The 19,101-nt window shown below is 45.3% G+C and overlaps 1 protein-coding gene across 1 annotated transcript in view; it reads right to left on the bottom strand.

Annotated features, from left to right (window-relative positions):
• Positions 1–18,107, bottom strand: part of cfap44 (cilia and flagella associated protein 44) — a gene marked incomplete at both ends in the record, with an annotated part of 36,914 nt that extends 18,807 nt beyond the window's left edge. Inside the window, 17 exons of the mRNA XM_083636588.1 lie at positions 1–52; positions 3,630–3,772; positions 5,052–5,276; positions 5,598–5,750; positions 6,204–6,230; positions 7,491–7,574; positions 8,227–8,436; positions 8,533–8,627; positions 9,707–9,806; positions 10,447–10,494; positions 10,617–10,772; positions 12,040–12,204; positions 13,097–13,211; positions 14,641–14,857; positions 14,966–15,068; positions 16,756–16,918; positions 18,025–18,107. The exon at positions 1–52 is cut by the window's left edge and continues 228 nt beyond it. Of these exons, the coding sequence (XP_083492714.1) occupies positions 1–52; positions 3,630–3,772; positions 5,052–5,276; positions 5,598–5,750; positions 6,204–6,230; positions 7,491–7,574; positions 8,227–8,436; positions 8,533–8,627; positions 9,707–9,806; positions 10,447–10,494; positions 10,617–10,772; positions 12,040–12,204; positions 13,097–13,211; positions 14,641–14,857; positions 14,966–15,068; positions 16,756–16,918; positions 18,025–18,107 (2,139 nt within the window). The remainder of the gene's footprint in view (positions 53–3,629; positions 3,773–5,051; positions 5,277–5,597; positions 5,751–6,203; positions 6,231–7,490; positions 7,575–8,226; positions 8,437–8,532; positions 8,628–9,706; positions 9,807–10,446; positions 10,495–10,616; positions 10,773–12,039; positions 12,205–13,096; positions 13,212–14,640; positions 14,858–14,965; positions 15,069–16,755; positions 16,919–18,024) is intronic.
• Positions 18,108–19,101: the final 994 nt, after the last annotated feature.

Genomic DNA, 19,101 nt, shown 5'->3' with positions numbered 1-19,101 from the left:
GAGCCTGACGGTGCCCGAGTGCATGCCACACAGCATCAGCTGCCCGCTGGAGCTGAGAGGCAGCAGAGGAGAGGGCTACATGTAAGAGAGGAGAGGAGCAAGGGTGCTCACTGGGAATGCTTGCTTTTGTTCCATTTCGTTACATTCCGTGCCCGGGCACGATATTGCCCCCCCCTCCCCTCTCCCCCGCTGGTCAGCTTTCACATTACAAAATTTCTTCCGCACTCGGAAACAGAACGGAACACTTGCAGAGTGCACTTGTGTCATCAACTACGCCTGCAGTGTATCCTCGCCCGTGTGTTGTCCATGTGGTTCGGTAGGGTTGACGTTCACATTTGCAAGTGTTCCGTCCCCGGGCACGCCAAAGTGTTCCCCAGACCACCTTTCCAAGTGGACCCTGTCACGGTACGCTGTTCCACAACCGGGCACGGAATGCAACGTTCCCACTCATGAAACCTGCACCTGTGGTCAATTTGGGGGCAAGTCCCGAGTGTGAAAGCACCCTAAGAAAGCTGCCCTGCAAAGGCAAAAGGCCGTAACTTCAATTTGGGTCAAAAATAAACATCTGCTTTATCTTGTGGACAAACACCTTAAAGGGGGACTAACCCCCTAGATATGTATTAGAACAGTGATTTGAAAATACCTATGGAAAAAACCAAGAAATGACATATGCTCTTGTCTATACTGGACTCTTTGGCTGTGTTGAAGTCCAGATTTTTTTTCGGAAATCGACGCCATTACAGTTTGCCTATTGCCTCAAAAATAATTTATTTGAGAGGGGCCATATCTGTATAAATATCAACAATTAGCCAACGCTGGTGGCCTGTATGGAAAGAGCTTTGCTCAAAATGGTTGAAAGTTATATCAATTTGGTAATTCAGTGGCGAACTAGAAATTTAATTATTTTTCTGCATGTAACTCTATGGCAGTGTGTTGAACTACGTTACGAGAGCAAAGTGGCATGGGCTCGTTACAGCAGCACACCGCACAATACGACAAACCCCCCGTTCTGGGGTAACACAATGCGAGATTTCTCTACGTCATTCCCTCGTCCAAGTTGCCATATAGTCCCTTTTTCATTTTAGTTTGGGGGCTTTTCGTGATTGTTGTTAAAAGTTGTGCAAAAGTTTTTTCCTCTCAGCGCAGTGCAGGCTGCCTGCGCCTCCTCCCTCCTGCCAGACCCCGGCTGGCGAAACAGCCTGTTGCATGCATGGGGCGCTTGTAACCTCACGGAGCAACAAACAAACAGACAGAAATAGCTGGTGTGCGATTTAGAGAATACAGTCTGAGATTGGGTACAGGATTGAGGGAATCCTGCATCTGTTTGCGAAGGTGCGACTGGACAGGACGCTTTTCACAGACGGGCACAGTAGTCGGAGCGAGGCGAGTGTCTCTCAGGGCTACTCAGGGCAGAGCTGCAGATCTCTCCTTCTCCTCCGCGCATTCAGTCTGTCCAAAATCATTACCGATATAATCTCAGTAGGAGGGATGCAGGGAAATGATAGTAGCCGATGTGTTTAGAGAAGCTTTGTCACGTTGTCACGTCGTAGTATAGCGTTATATTTTACATGTGCGCTAAACTGCGACCATATTTGTTTGCGGAAATATCAGACTGCTCTCTCTACTCTCAGAGCACAGAGAGCTCTGCTCTGCTGCGCGCGCCTGCGGAGCTTGGAGCTAGTGCATGAGGTTTACAGTAGGACTCTCTCCCGCCTGGCTGGGCTGGAGACAGCTGCTTCCAACTCGGACTGATAATATATACATCATCATTCGAGCTTATTCAGGTAAGATATTAATAAAGTAGTGACACATTCAGCGGGAAACTAACTATAATTAAGACATGTGCCAACTTTGACGACGTTTGGTTCAGTATTTTAAGAGCAAACTTCAATAGGAATAGGCTTGGAGTTCTGAGGAGCCGAAAGGGTACAGGGGGGGTAGGGGAGTAATTATCTTGAAATCCCATAGTCTTTGGGAACACTGTGACGTCAAAGTGTTCCTAATCTCCCATTCATTTGAGAAAAAAAAAAAAAGCAGTCTTTGACCCTAAGAGGGCGCTTATGCCAGATATGCTGCTGAAAAATGATACAAATGGTAAAATGGCAACAGTTTGGTGTCAAATGTGGAAATTCTGACCAGAATTCTTCACACATCACCCCCAAAGTCATATATATTGGTTAAAAGCTGAAAAAAAGTGTTTTGGAGGTTAGTTCTCCTTTAAGTCCATTTTTTGTTGTTTTTTGGAGAAAATAGGGGGTCATATTTACAGTAACTTCCAAAAGCCCTAGAGAAGCAAAGGCAGACTGAGGTCAGTTACAGTTGTTTGCCTTTGTTTGACTGCACTCTGAATGCTCAGGTTGAGTTAAATTTACAGTCAGTAGCACAGACAGTAGCACCTCTAGTTTAGTTCAGAGTTTAAAATATATATACCTTATTTAGCAGCTCTGTGCGTATGAAGGATGTTTGTATTTAGGGACACAACTGTGTGTGCATGTGTTTCTACACATGCATGTTGATCAAATGTCAGCTCACATTAGGTCAACACACAGCACAGCGGTGTATCAGTGGGCTACCGGAAGCTGATGGAGCATACGAGCCAGTGAGCTACCTGAAGCTGATGGAGCATACGTACGTATGGGGTCGCCATCTGTGTTGAGGTGGGTCAGTGAGCTAACTGAAGCTGAAGGAGCGTATGGGTCAGTGAGCTAACTGAAGCTGATGGAGCATACGTACGTATGGGGTCGCCATCTGTGTTGAGGTGGGTCAGTGAGCTAACTGAAGCTGATGGAGCGTATGGGTCAGTGAGCTAACTGAAGCTGATGGAGCGTACGGGTCAGTGAGCTAACTGAAGCTGATGGAGCGTATGGTCAGTGAGCTACCTGAAGCTGATGGAGCGTACGGGTCAGTGAGCTAACTGAAGCTGATGGAGCGTACGGGTCAGTGAGCTAACTGAAGCTGATGGAGCATACGGGTCAGTGAGCTACCTGAAGCTGACAGAGCGTATCTACGGGGTCGTCATCTGTGTTGAGGTGGGTCAGTGAGCTAACTGAAGCTGATGGAGCGTATGGGTCAGTGAGCTACCTGAAGCTGATGGAGCGTACGGGTCAGTGAGCTACCTGAAGCTGATGGAGCGTACGGGTCAGTGAGCTACCTGAAGCTGATGGAGCGTATGGTCAGTGAGCTACCTGAAGCTGATGGAGCGTATGGTCAGTGAGCTACCTGAAGCTGATGGAGCGTACGGGTCAGTGAGCTAACTGAAGCTGATGGAGCGTACGGGTCAGTGAGCTAACTGAAGCTGATGGAGCGTACGGGTCAGTGAGCTAACTGAAGCTGATGGAGCATACGGGTCAGTGAGCTACCTGAAGCTGACAGAGCGTATCTACGGGGTCGTCATCTGTGTTGAGGTGGGTCAGTGAGCTAACTGAAGCTGATGGAGCGTATGGGTCAGTGAGCTACCTGAAGCTGATGGAGCGTACGGGTCAGTGAGCTACCTGAAGCTGATGGAGCGTACGGGTCAGTGAGCTACCTGAAGCTGATGGAGCGTATGGTCAGTGAGCTACCTGAAGCTGATGGAGCGTATGGTCAGTGAGCTACCTGAAACTGATGGAGCGTACGGGTCAGTGAGCTACCTGAAGCTGATGGAGCGTATGGGGTCTTCGTCTGTGTTGAGGACAGGCAGGCAGGCGAAAGGCTCGTCCTGCCGCTGGGCCGGATCCTGTTCCTGCTGCTCAGAGAAGCGACAGTGGTACAAGAAGCCTGAGTCAAACCCTCCCTGGAAGACAGACACAAGGACAAGAGCGGAAAAAGAGGGAGCAGGTTATATTCTTACTTCAAGGGAAAAATCTTCCTTGGATCCTCTCGTGCTGTCACATCGCATCAGTCTGTCAGCCTGCACTCCAGCAGGTATATTGTGATGAAGTCTTTCTTGGTGTACCCAATGTTCCTTCAATCTATCTTGCAGCTACTGATTTCCTACATTTCCCAGAGTGCCTTTCAACCATGCCCAGATAAAGAAGGAAGCCCTCACACTTTGATTCTGAGGGACTGACAACAAAACTTGACGTTTAAGTTACCACTGATGTTTTATATCCTGAAACATTTTCTCATATCAAACTCCATAGAGAGCCGCAGCAATCAGTGCGGGTTCTTGAGAGGAAAAGTCTATGGGGATTTAACATGGGGGTTTCGCTTAAATGCATAAAATAAGGTCTGTGGGTAACAAAAGTTTATGGGAACGCGAATTTGGGTTCAGCATGATAATCTTCACAAACCTAAATAACTTTGATGACTTTTGGAACGTAAATGCATTTTTTTCCCCCGTGATTCTTATAAAATGCTTCAAAAGTCATAAACGTTATTCATAAAAGTTAAGTGAAATCCCCATTCTAAACCCCATTAACCTTTCCCTGGACGAACCAAAATGGCGGCAATTTCTGGTTAAGCCTACAAAAATACGTCATCCCTGCGTTACTCTATTGTAGTTGCTGGAAATATCTGGAGGTGGTGACATCACCTCGTGTCCGATTGGCTGGTTATCCACCAAGAGGAAAAACACAACAAACTACTGAATGGAGCCTGGAAGCCAACAACATACATCACCAATAGCTGCTTCTTCAAACCGTTTAAATGTTTTATGGGAGGGTTTGTCCTCTAATGACTTTTTTTACTATTTAGGATCAGTTGCTGATCATGTATTTTCCATTCAGTTGTTATCGTTATCTCTCCTAATTGTTATATTGTTTTTGTATGACTGCTTTGGAAACTTTGGAAGGTAAGACACATTTCATCAAGCCAGTAAAACACTGAATAGTGTGCTTGTTTTAGAGAAAGAGACAGGGAAACAGTGAGTGGTCAAAGAATACTAGTAGAATATAAATAGACACAGAAGTGGAGACAAACACTACACTTTAAAAAGAGACAAGAATGTGTGTTTGTGTGTGTGTGTGTGTGTGTGTGTGTGTGTGTGCATGCGTGCGTGTGCGTGTGCATGTGCGTGTGTGTCTGTGTGTGTGCACGTGCGTGTGTGCATGCGTGCGTGTGCGTGCGTGCACCATGGACAGCCAGAACAGGCCTGGCTGTGAGTAGAAGCCACAGTGGAGTGGACTTGGAGGGTCAGGGATGTAGATGGGGGGCAACTCTTCCTCCTCCTCCTCCTCTTCCTCCTGCAGCTCCTCCCCCTCCTCTTGCCCCTGCTCCTTTGCTTTCATGAGCTGCTCTTCTCTCTCTCTCTTCTTCTTCTCCTTTATGGCTTGACGGCGCACGATTTCCTCCTCCCTCTGAAGCACACAGGTGCAAAAATAAAAGACAAATACCGTACATTAAAGTAAATTGTAAAGTGAAATACAAACAGATTTACAGATTTAAAGCACAGACGAACATGAAGTTCTATGATTCCTATTGTCAGATAGGCAGGCAGGTAGACAGACAGACAGGCGGAAGGACGGGTGGGTGGGTGTGTGGTCAGACAGACGGACAGACAGGCAGGCAGAGAGAGAGACAGACAGGCAGAGAGACAGACAGACAGGGAGACAGAGAGACAGACAGACAGACAGACAGACAGACAGACAGACAGACAGACAGACAGACAGAAGACAGACCTTGATGCAGGACTTGATGCTCCTGAACCTGAAGGCCCTGCTGGGCAGTGCAGACAGCCTGTAGGTCTTGTTTGGTTTCAGGCCGTCGGGGTCTGGAGCCGGCAGCTCCACCACATGGCCGCTCACACACAGGACCAGCAGCGTGCTTTTGCTCTAAATGAAAATGTTAAAGAAATTTGACTAATTAAAGACCTTGTAAAATGATGAACGTTTCTTTATATACCTTGTTGCCGATGTTGCTGGATTTAGTGTTCACCTGTTCACCACTACAGGCAAACAACAACCACAACAAAAAGACAGAAAATTTTGATTTCTAAATATATATTTTTTTTATAAAAATGAACTGAAAAGTGAAAAACTATGTGTCCATTGATGACGAAGGAGAGTTTTCCCATAAAGGTCTTTTCCCAATCTTCGGCTGCTCGGAGACCGCTCTGGGCTTCCCCACAGCTGTGCAACAGTCTCTGACACTGGGGACAACTGTTGCCAAAAAACTAATTCTGAAAGAATGGAAGTCCCCCTCTTCACCTTCTTTCCAACTGTGGTTGACGGACATGATCTCTGTTATAAGGATGGAGAGGCTCAGATCCTTGAGAACCAACTTACGTGGGAGTGGGGGGACCACTCCAGACCCTGCACTGGTCCAGGAACAGAGATCGGACTTACGTGGGAGTGGGGGGACCACTCCAGACCCTGCACTGGTCCAGGAACAGAGATCAGACTTACATGGGAGTGGGGGGACCACTCCAGACCCTGCACTGGTCCAGGAACAGAGATCAGACTTACGTCGGAGTGGGAGGACCACTCCAGACCCTGCACTGGTCCAGGAACAGAGATCAGACTTACGTGGGAGTGGGGGGACCACTCCAGACCCTGCACTGGTCCAGGAACAGAGATCAGACTTACGTCGGAGTGGGAGGACCACTCCAGACCCTGCACTGGTCCAGGAACAGAGATCAGACTTACGTGGGAGTGGGGGGACCACTCCAGACCCTGCACTGGTCCAGGAACAGAGATCGGACTTACGTGGGAGTGGGGGGACCGCTCCAGACCCTGCACTGGTCCAGGAACAGAGATCAGACTTACGTGGGAGTGGGGGGACCACTCCAGACCCTGCACTGGTCCAGGAACAGAGATCAGACTTACATGGGAGTGGGGGGACCACTCCAGACCCTGCACTGGTCCAGGAACAGAGATCAGACTTACGTGGGAGTGGGGGGACCACTCCAGACCCTGCACTGGTCCAGGAACAGAGATCAGACTTACGTGGGAGTGGGGGGACCACTCCAGACCCTGCACTGGTCCAGGAACAGAGATCAGACTTACGTGGGAGTGGGGGGACCACTCCAGACCCTGCACTGGTCCAGGAACAGAGATCGGACTTACGTGGGAGTGGGGGGACCACTCCAGACCCTGTACTGGTCCAGGAACAGAGATCAGACTTACGTGGGAGTGGGGGGACCACTCCAGACCCTGCACTGGTCCAGGAACAGAGATCGGACTTACGTGGGAGTGGGGGGACCACTCCAGACCCTGCACTGGTCCAGGAACAGAAATCAGACTTACGTGGGAGTGGGGGGACCACTCCAGACCCTGCACTGGTCCAGGAACAGAGATCAGACTTACGTGGGAGTGGGGGGACCACTCCAGACCCTGCACTGGTCCAGGAACAGAAATCAGACTTACGTGGGAGTGGGGGGACCACTCCAGACCCTGCACTGGTCCAGGAACAGAGATCAGACTTACGTGGGAGTGGGGGGACCACTCCAGACCCTGCACTGGTCCAGGAACAGAGATCAGACTTACGTGGGAGTGGGGGGACCACTCCAGACCCTGCACTGGTCCAGGAACAGAGATCAGACTTACGTGGGAGTGGGGGGACCACTCCAGACCCTGCACTGGTCCAGGAACAGTGACGAAGCCGATGGGGTCGTATTTCTCCCCAACAGTGAAGAAGAACACGGTGCAGTCCGAGCTCTGGAGGGAGTTAGAAATAACTTTCAGAAATGCAGAACGTCCCGAAGACAACTTTCATCTGTGGCTCAGGGACAAGATTTAAGAAGTCAGAATAGGTATTATTTACAATACAAACACAACACTTTGTGAAGGCAGTTGACTCATGTCATGTTGTCATGTAAACATCCCAGTCTCAATAAACATATGCACTCATGCCTCCTCATGCTGGTTGACAAATTTGACCAAAGATTAATACTAAAGACATTTTCTGCATATTTTTAGCTAGTTAGTGCACAATATCATTTCAGTTCGTTTTTTTTTCTAAAGTCTAGTTTTTAGTTTTTATTTCATTTAACTAAAATGTTTTCCCCTTCCCCCACATCTACTGTAGTTTTAGTTTAGTTTTAGTGTTTTAGTTAACTATAGCAAGGAATGTGAATTCCTTTTAGCTGATACAGTATTGCATCTGAAATGTGCATGCTCTCGTATTTTACTTATATTTTGTCTGTTAGTGTATAATGTGAATCACTTTGTGACTTCTTGTCTGAAAGGTGCTACAGTATATAAATAAAGTTTCTCTTAGTGTCCATGAAGATCAATGAGTGCAGTCCTTCAAACATGGGTGGAACAGTTGCACTAGGCTCTCACAGAGCAGTTCACTGTAGGCCCTTACCCCCGTAGCTAAGATCTCTCCATTGCGCTCAAACGCAACAGCAGTCACAGGTGCATTGTGGGGTTTGAAGGCTTGTTTGAGGTGCAGTTCGGCGTCTCCTTTTCGGCGAAGCCCGGCGACCGCGTGCAGCCTCTGGGGGTTGTAAAGCTCCAGTAAACGGACGACCCCGTCCTCGAAGCCTGTCACCAGCAAACCTCCACTCTGGTTCACCTGCACACACAGGCCAGGTTTCTGTCCATACACTCTGTTACAATACAATACAATCTGTTAGCATGAGACATTCATATATAAACTACACGTACATACCAGAGGTGGAGCCCAGCTGAGTGACGTTCCACCTTGTTTGAAGCGGCTGGTTGTCAGTTGTGTTTTTGCCAGAAAGTCGTAAACTTTGAGTGAACCTGGAGAAGGGGAGCATTGGGATTATTTTATTTGTGTGTGTGTGTGTGTGTGTGTGTGTGTGTGTGTGTGTGTGTGTGTGTGTGTGTGTGTGTGTGCGTGCGTGCGTGTGTGTATTAGGGCATTCACAGACTAGTCGACTAGTCGACTAGTCGACTAGTAAAACCACTAGTCGACACTGTGCTTAGTAGTCGACTAGTCGTTTTAGCAAAAAAAAAAAAAAAAAAAAAAAAAAAAAAAAAATTTATCTTTAAGAAAGAACATACATGGACTATCATATCCCATATCCCCCACAAAGAACATCAAAACACAACAAAACAAAACAAGAAAACTGCATAAGATACACAATAATCCAAGAACAAACAAGACTATTGGACAAACAACCAAACAAAAACAATGCATTCAAAGTAAATACATAGATCTTGCCCTGTTGGCAGCTAGGAAATGCATAGCTTTAAATTGGAAACCATCCAATCCCCCAGCTGTAGTTCACTGGTGGAATGAACTCTCAAGCTACCATACGTTGGATAACATTTACTACAAGAGCAAAGGCAGATTCTTAGACATCCCCAAAATATGGCAACCACATACAGAGTTTGACTTTAAGAACTTTTTACCCCAGTGTCATTAGGCTTATCAGGATAGGAGCTGAATGCATTGTTTTTGTTTGGTTGTTTGTCTTGTTGTTTGTTCTTGGATTATTGTGTATCTTATGCAGTTTTCTTGTTTTGTTTTGTTGTGTTTTGATGTTCTTTGTGGGGGATATGGGATATGATAGTCCATGTATTGTATGTCGTGTAAATACCTCATGTTCTTTCTTAAAGATTAAAAAAAAAAAAAAAAAAAAAAAAAAAAAATTAATTAAAAATAAATTAAAAACGGTTAGTCGACTAGTCGACTACCTTTAGGGACGACTAGTCGACTAGTAAAATTCACTAGTCGTGAATGCCCTAGTGTGTATGTGTGTCTCAGCATTTGACTGCACTATTACTGTTTATGTCCTTTGCATTCTTGTATTCATGTGGACATAAATAAATATTTCAATGTGTGTGTGCATCCAAATGTAATGTATTTTACTTACGGTCCAGAGCAGTTGTGGCCATCAAATGGCTTATTCTGGATACATCCATGCCCTGAATGGGCCCGGCATGGAAGGAAAACAGGCACTCTGGGTCCTGGGTCTGCACACACAATGTGTATGTTGGTCATACTGTATACTATATGTTTTTTCCCACTGTGCTGTGCTCATCCTGACCTGGCACAAAATGTTTTTTGTTTTTTTTCCCATTGTGTTTTATGCACAAAATGTTATGTGTTTTGTTCACTTCAGGTACAGCACAAGCAGCTGCAGAGCGCACCCAAATACATTTGGTAATGTTCTATGTCTAGTGCATGTACGGTATCTGTCTGAGCTAACCTCTCCCAGCCCCCACGCCAAACCTAACCTCCCCCAGACCCTAACCCAAAACCTAACCTCTCCCACCCCCCACGCCTAAACCTAAGGTCGGCATTGCGGGTGGTCGGCATAGCGGGTGGACACCCTCTCAGTCCTACAAGCTTTGTTCCATCTAACATGAAACACTGAACAAAATGATGCTCAGTGTGTTAGAAATCAACATCAAACGTTTCCTGTCTGAGCTGAAATCATTGCATTGGATTGAATATTCCAAAGGAAAAGCACAGGGTGTTGATACTGTACAAGTGTGGACACAGCAGACACACACTACATAATAAATAATACAAATAAATAATAACAATACATATCTAACGTACACATGAGGTCTATAGAACATCAAAAAGGTGCAGGTGCAGGAAACTCACAATGTTGGAGAACGACAGATCCAGCTTCCAAACGCCTCCGTTGGCATCCTGCAAGGCGACCGAGCGGAGACACGAGGTTTGTATTTTTGATGGAGGTACACCCAGACACATTGATGAGATCAGGCACGGTGTAGTTCAGACTAGAGATCAGAGCAGTTAGTTAGTCTGACCTGAGCGAACCAGATGGAGGAGTCGGCCACGGAGCTCCTCACCATGGAGGACAGGTTGACGTCACGTCCGATCACCATCTCGTTCATGGGCTCCATCTCGAACATGCCGCTGTCGTCGCTACAGTCTGCAGTGTCGATGCTGTCAAAGTCCCAGCCCTGTGGGGGGGGGGGGGGGTGGGGGGGGGGGGGGCACGACGGCAGATATGGGTTCATCATGATGGTTCAATAGGATTGGAGCATGCCATGTGACCACGATGTCATACCTGCCAAGTTCCAACACTTCCGATTTTCGTGAGGGTCTCCTTATTTTTAACCCTTTCTGCTGCTGTGCTCCCAATTGGTAATTTCTAATTAATCTCCTGATTTCATAGTGATACAAATCAAAATGGATGTAGTGGGCTGAGTTTTAAGACCACAGTGGAGTTTCTGGTATCAAACTAGGCATCCAGTGGTACCAACCATGTCATGCTAGTTTGGAAGGGGGTTGCATTTGCCGACACCCGAGAAAATCTCCCTCTTTTTCACAGCCTAATGTTGGCACGTCTGCGATGTCCTGAGTTTGAATCTGAGCCACCACCTTTGTTGCAGCTCGATTCAAACCAAAACAGTATACACGTGAGAGAAATGTACGTGTCCCCCCCCGCCCCCATAGGAGAGTTTCTCTTTATTGTGAGTTATTGGATCTGCACCATCTATACAGCATCTGAAAATGATCTGAAAACTAATGATATATTCTAAAAGTTGAGTTTGTGCTGACGTTTTTTTAAGGTGTTAAACTAGACCAAAACGTTAAAAAAAAAATGCTTGGAGTTCTGAGGGTTAAATGATCACTGTGTTGTATTTAGTGCCATCTAGCGGTGAGGATGCGGATTGCAATCAACTGAATACCCCTCCCTCTGTGTAGGACATCCTACAGTGAACGTGAAAGGTCCGCTCTAGAGCCAGTGTTTGGTTTGTCCGTTCTGGGTTACAGTACATGGCAGGCTGGAAGAGAATATAAAGGGCTCAATCTACTGTAAGGTAAAAAAAAAACACAATTATTCATATTTTCAGGCGATTATACACTAATTAAAACATACTTATGAATACTATATTCCATGTTTGCCAAGTCCGTTGGCTAGATGCCACTAAATTCTATAGATTGATCCTTTACGGCAAAAATGCTCCCAAAGATTATCTTAAAAAAAGAAGAAAAAAAAGAGGTAGATATCTATAACATGGGAGAGACGACTGAAGACAGATATGTTGACAATGTACCGTTTTCAGAAATGTTGCATCAGGATCATGCACCACAGGCTGGCCACTAGCTTGGGTCAACTCTCTCCACATGTGTATGAGATCAACACGGCACAAAGAGCACACTTTGTCCATTTGGACAGATAGCAGCCTGCCCTGTGTGGCTGAGAGGTCAGTCCCATCTCACCCGGATCGCTCCATCAGAGCCGATGGTCATCATCTCTCCCTCGTCCAGAGCGAACGGCTGGACGCTTCCCGTGTGGCAGGTCCTGCCCCCCTGCCGACAGATCTCCACCTTGATCAGATCCCCGTCCCACAGGAGCAGGTTGCCCCACTCCGAGCCCGACACCACCTGACGGGACGGGACAGGAGGGCTGGAAGCGTTAGGAGGGAGGTGCACTGGAGGCTTTTTGGATCAAAACATAATCTGCACTTCACAGTGTGAACAGGTTTCATACATACATTTAAAATTTCAAAAATGTCGTCACGTTGCTGTAATTGAGTAATTTTTTGTGTATTTGTACTTTTTTTAAGTTGGTAATTTTACTTTTAAGTATGTTCTTACATTTTAAATCATCCATTAGACAGAATATAATCGTAGCCTCACCATGAGTGTCAGAATGGAGCCATTTACAGGGAATGGTCAGGCAGCTGAGCACAGAAGCATCTGACTACTTTGTTTCCGCACTTTAGTTAGTCATTTCTCATGTTTCCATTTAAAAGAATCTAGTTTGAACTCTGTCCTCTCTCCTTTTAGAATCACGTGGAAAAGAGCACAACTAACAACATTCTCTGTTCTAAAGAGGAACTTATGAACTTTTACACTAGGACATTTTAAATCAGACACTTTTATGTTTACAGATTTTGACACCAGTAAAGTAACAGTGTCAGTACTTCCAATGGAGTAGAATGAAAGTACTCTTTTCCTGATTAATTTCTTGATCTTAAGATGGTTGATAGTCACCTTGTGCCTAATAACTATGCTATACAACTCTATGTGTATTATGTATTTTTTCACCGCAAGAAATATCAGAATATGTGAGATGATGGGGTCTAAAAAAAATCATACTATATCAGCACACTGAGCCCAGTAGAACCATATTCTCAGATGTGTTTGTGCCATTTCCAAACTTTTCAAGACAAAGAAGAAGAAATGTTTAAACTATTTGTCAATGTCAACACATTTCCAGCCTTTCCAGAGCAGTGTAAGAAGAATCCTGTATCGCATAAAAAGGGGGACAGACCTTTCCATCAGGGAGCTCCACATAGCCCTCAATATCGGTCGCGGCTGTTTTCCCAAATCGTCCCAGAAGCCCTTGCAATTTAAGCCCGGTGAATGTGCTGGCCATTTTCCAGAACCTGTTGGAGAGACGCTTAACATCACATACTGTAAATACATTGTGGTATTATCACTTTATAAGAAACAGCTGGCCGACTTCGGTGTGTGAATGGGTGAATGTAGGCACATTGTAAAGCGCTATATAAATGCAGTCCATTTACCATTTACGAGATAGCCCACCTGGGCACCAGGCACCGAAGGCATGAGGAGACATACCCCCAGTGTCAACAGCGTCCCAGGTGAGAATTGAACCCTCCTTCTTGCTGTGAGGCGAGAGTGCGAGGCAAGAACGTTACCACTGCGCCACCTCCACCATTCAAACTGAAACGAGCCCTTGTCGGACCCTGGTCCATTGCCAACGTTAACCCTTTCAAACCCCAAATCTACCTGGGAATTACCCTGGTTGGATTCTGAAGGTCGTTTGTGAGCGAAACATCTTAAATAAATCCACTGGGAGAAGTCTACAAGCAGTGTGCAGACTCAACTTTCTTTTATCGATTGCTGATTGTTTGTCCTGCACCTGCTCATCAAGTGGATGTGCGCGCTTTATTTTGATCAATAGCCCTGGCTGGACCCTTGGTGTGAAATGGCTATTAGTGATTTCCTATGTTTCTCAGAATGACTTTCACCCATTAGTCAAACTCTGCTACATTGCATTCTGGTCCATCTCTTGCTGCTGTGGGTGAGGAACCTCTTCTCCTCTTCTCGGATGGATTTCTCCCTGTGTGATTGTTGCACGTCTCTTGGTGCAAAAAGGCGGCTCTAGAAAGAAGCCCTCGCTCTGTGATTCTGAGGGACTGACACCAAAACCTGACGTTTACCACTGATGCTTTACATCCTGAAACATTTTCTCATATCAAACTCCTTTGTAGCTGCTGGAAATCTCTCAATGTGACGTCACTAGATCTACGTTTGTCCAGTCATCCTTTTAAATAACAAAGATAACAAACAAAGCAGGCTCAGAAATGCAAGGTGAATGTCATAGAGAGGCAAAGTGAACGTCACTGTACCAGAGATTTTCATCCGCCATTTATTTTCCCATAGACATTTCGTAAAATGCTTATAAAAATAGTTTTACTTGTTCAAACCAAACGTTTCAGATATGTTTAGAAACAGGAGAGACGACATAACATTTAACTCGGACCAAAACGTTTAAAAAAAAATGCCGATTTAAAGAAAATATTTTTTCGATTTTCTTTGGAGGGGGGGGGGGGGGGGCGTCCGAGTGAAATGTTCTATCTATGGTCTCTCCCGATTCTTATTTTAAAAAATGTCTATGAGACAATAAATTGCGGATGAAAACCAGTGGTACAGTGCTGAAGGGAGGAAGTTTGCCTCTATTAATATCATCAATAGCTGCTGCCCCCCCACCCGTTTTTAAGTGGTGAGGGTGAATGTTAAACTGCTCTTCAGGTTTAGCAGGTGTTGTGCAGAATGGTGGCAGCTCACTTGATGTGTCCGGAGCCTGACGTGGTGAGCTGTCCTGGGTTGTCTGGGGAGAAGGAGACTCGGTAGACCTCCTGGGAGATTGCCTTGCAGCTCAGCATGACCTCCTCCCGCCTCCAGTCCCACACAGTCAACATGTAGTCCGGTGCACTGCCCACGCTGGCCAGCAGGCTCCCGTCACGGTTGAAATTCACACAGCTGTAGGCCAGCACCGTGCCTCCTGCGGACACACGCAGGTTCAAACACACCCATAGATCAAGATAAGGCTAAAGTCAGAATATTACCACTTCAGAAATGTGGAACTCAGTGCCGCTTTGTCTCCGTTTACCTCTGAGGATGCGGTACGGCCGTAGTGAAGGATATTCATACACAACAATGTAGGGCTGGTCTCCCTTCTCTGCTACAGCAAAGTACTTCTTGCTAGGGTGCGCCTTTACACACACACACACACACACACACACACACACACACACACACACACACACACACACGCGTGTACATCCAAACAACAGGATACGAAGACAAACCATTTGAATAAGTCAGTGGGATACAAAATTAAACATCTTTATCACTTTAATTAATTGGCCACTATAATAACGGTCTTTTAATCGATTTCCTTCATTCCTATTTCCCTCCTGCGTGATTTTTCAAAGCCTGGATTGTCCTTCTGTTTCCAGTGCAGTACTTTGTTTCCCTCTTCTCCAAGAGCACCCGGCACTTTTTGACCCCGCTTTGGACAATAGAGACACCAGAGTCGTTTTTCTCTCTTTTACTTTTTTTATGTCTCTCACAGGCTTGTGAACGGATTTTAAATTAAACTATTAGTATTTCAATCCTTCTCCCATATATTTATGTTAGAAGCCTTATAGTCAACTCAGATGATTCACTGTCTCAGCTATTATTTTATAAGCATTGTATTTTCCTTTTGTGTCAGCAGAGACAGACAGAGAGAAGAAGTGAATCACATGTTCCTATCTATATCTGCAGTAGATCCTTGATTGTCTCTGAGCAACAGTCTGTACAACTGTAGAACTGTTTAACTTCAGCATTATGGCTTCTAATCTTTGGCCATGTCAGCTTTAGTCAGAAATAATATATACTGTAGGTTAGTGATGAGACGGTATATCAAAATGGAATATATCACAATGCAAAAAAAGTGTCAATCCATAAGGTGGGTCAGGAACATGAAATGGTGATATCAGCTCCATGTTATTCTGATGTAGTAATAATCATTGTCACTTTGCAATTTTGTTTTTAAATTGATGTTTACATTCTATCAGCCAATGGCATCGCTAGAAAGATTTGTGTCTCAGAAATCAACTTTTGCACAGTCAGACTTTGTTGCTGACATCGTATCCTGGTTGCATTGAATCCAGAACCCCATATCGCATAATTATCCAATCGTATTGTGTTATAAGCAGCAGTCACATCCCTATTGTAGGTAGTAAGACCAGTGTAAATGTGTCTTTACCCTGGGGGAGACGCACACCTGTGCTTGCTTAATTAAACCTATCATCCATCTCTCTGTGGCACCCTGAGATCATCTGTCTGCTGTTCCTACCCGGGCTGACTGCTACCTGCAGCCTCCAGAGTCTGACTGAGCTCCACAACCTGGAACATCTCATTTTGTGACATATCATATTTTACTTATACTTTATACCATTATTTTATTTATATGTAAACCAGGCACTGTATGTATAGTTCTTATGTATAACAGTCATATGTAGTATAATAGTTAAACACTGTCAACTTCATGAGCCATTACAGTCTTACTACTGTTTATTTTACTTTGTTTCATTGTGTTCTGATTTGTTTCTCTAATTTATAATTTTATTTATTATTTGGATTTATTTCGCTCCAACCTCACCCGATAAAATACCTCATATGTGTAAACTAAAGCTAATCTCATTCTGATCTGCTTCTGATGCTGCTTCACTTGCTCTTTGCTGTGTGTGTGTGTGTGTGTGTGTGTGTGTGTGTGTGTGTGTGTGTGTGTGTGTGTGTGTGTGTGTGTGTGTGTGTGTGTGTGTGTGTGTGTGTGTGTGTGCGTGTGCGTGTGTGTGAGCGCATGCATGTGTGTGTGTGTGTGTGATGCGAGTGCACTCTGAGCCTCCTCACCGTGACGGAGCCGATCCCCGCCCCGCTGCAGGAGCGGAGGTAGCGCTGCTGCTTGGTGTGGAGGTCCAGCAGGACCAGCAGGTTGCCCGCTATAAAGGCCACAGTCCTCTCATCCAGCAGCTGCAGGTTGGCCCGACGCCCACTGTCATATCCAAAGGAGTGGCTTCACGCAGGACGGGTTAAGGAGCTACGCCACACTGAGGCCCGGGTTCACAAAGACTTACCGTACCTCAACGTTTCCCCCAGTGGCAGACCAAGATCTTCAAGTACTTTGAGTACTTTTCATGATCCTTTTTTAAACTACTCTTTACTCAAGTATATTTTTGAGCCAGTAATCGACTTTTTACTTTACTGTACCTTTTACGAGAGCGAGTGATGTTGTACTGTATATCGTCACGGCTGTGATTCGGTCGTAGGCACGAGGCCACAGACCTGGGCATCTGGGTAGTGTAGTAAAAGCACACACTCACCACTGCGGAGACCCGGGTTCAACAAAAACAGTTCCCTAGCTAGGATTGCATTGCACTAACCTACCAATTATATAGCAACAATCCACTTTAACAACCAATGTGCCATTTAACGTCACTAAAATCTATAGTCTGAAAAGTATAGATAGATAGATAGATAGATTTTTATTTCTGTGTCATGCACCATATTACGCTGAAGAAGTCCTGCTGGCTGAAACGTTCGTTGTTGTGGTCTTGATGATGGAATAAAACCCCCAAAAGGACATTCACTGAGTGCTGGCGTTTCTTCGTTTTGACCATATTCATGGTGCCCAACCCATCTGGGCTTACAAGACACAAATCATTCAAGTTCAACAATACAAACAAATCAACAAACAAGCTACAAAAAGCTCAAACATAAACAAGACAAGACAGAGTTGTATATTCAGATGAACAACTTATCCATTCTGAGTTTCCAAGCCCTCCCAATAAACCTGGCCAAACTGAAGACTTCATCTCTGAATAACCATTCCAACTTAGCATCATCTCCTGACCAAAATAGTTCAGGTTTCTTATTTTGCATTAACTGAAATAGAGACAATGATCTTGGTTCCTCATATAGCGTACATATAGCGTACGTATAGCTGTATTTCAGTGTAACCATGTACCTTTTTTTTTATTCTCAAATGTTAATTTTCCCTTTTAATCATTGTTATGGGAGTAATTGTACTTTTACTTGAGCAGCTATAGATTCTCAGTAGGCTCTACCTCTCTAACTCTACCTGCCACTGTTCATAAAACAGGAATCCCCAAAGAAGGATACGAGAGGTGCAGCAGGTTCTCTGGGATGTCAGAGTCTGGTGTGATGGAGGCTCTGGAGAACAGCTCCTCATACTCGTAGAACATGTCTGCAGGGAGTGTGGAGCCTGACGTCTCCTCAGCCTGCTGCTGTCCCACTGGCTGCTCAGCGTGAGACCCTGAGGGGAGATGGGGGAGGCGCACACACACACACACACACACACACACACACACACACACTCAGCTGTCAGTCCTCACTCACATGGCCAGAGCCTTTTCTACTCCATAAGTTTCATATCTAAAGAAGAAAAAGTCACTGTCAACTGTTTTAGATTTACTCATTACATCTGTTTACCTGACGTTGAGCTCACTTCTCTGTTGGACCATGTCTTGATGGTCTTGTGTGATTTTTGACTAGCTGTGTCGCTAATTTGCCTTGTTGTTCTTTTGTCTTTCTTCCTTGACATGTGCCTGGTTCTACTTTGTCCAAGTCTAGCCGGGACCTTTTGGTGGTAGCTGCCAGATCTGCCTGCCTGCCTTGCTTTTTGGACTGTTTGGAATTTTGTCTTGTCCCATTGGCTTGGGTTTCTGTATGTCCCCTTCTCTATCCAAAGTAAACCATTGAAACTACTGTAACTAAATTCTGCCCACCCGGCAAGTGTCTGCATCTGGGTCAGCGTGGTCTGCTGCCTGTTAATACTGTCTTTAATCCAAGGTGCATGAACTGGAAATAGCTAGAAAGGGGAAATATTCAGCTACTCTTAAAAGCTGCTCTTTAAAAAAAAAACACTACAGCATAAAAAAACGTGTCAACAGAGAAGTAACGTTTACAATACATTTACTGTAGAAGGTTTTTTTCCACATTATACCCACCATGCATGTGCATAACATGTGCAGTGCGTGCTCGTTTACTGTAATAATCCGTATAGTTTAGTTTTGAAAGTTATGTGTTGATTTAATTGCTTCTAAAGTGTTTAGGAATAAAATCCTTTCCAAATTCCCACCGTCGTCGTGGCTCTCCTATGTCAGCTGCTGTGTTCTCTGTAAAACACACCATAGCATTCCCAGCTAACTGTTGAACTAATGTTAGTTACTTCATCAC

Source organism: Poromitra crassiceps (assembly GCF_964638095.1).
Source record: "Poromitra crassiceps genome assembly, chromosome: 5".
Taxonomy (NCBI): Eukaryota; Metazoa; Chordata; class Actinopteri; order Beryciformes; family Melamphaidae; genus Poromitra; species Poromitra crassiceps.
The sequence above is the reverse complement of the archived record's forward strand: the minus strand, read 5'-3'. Positions and strand labels throughout refer to the sequence as shown.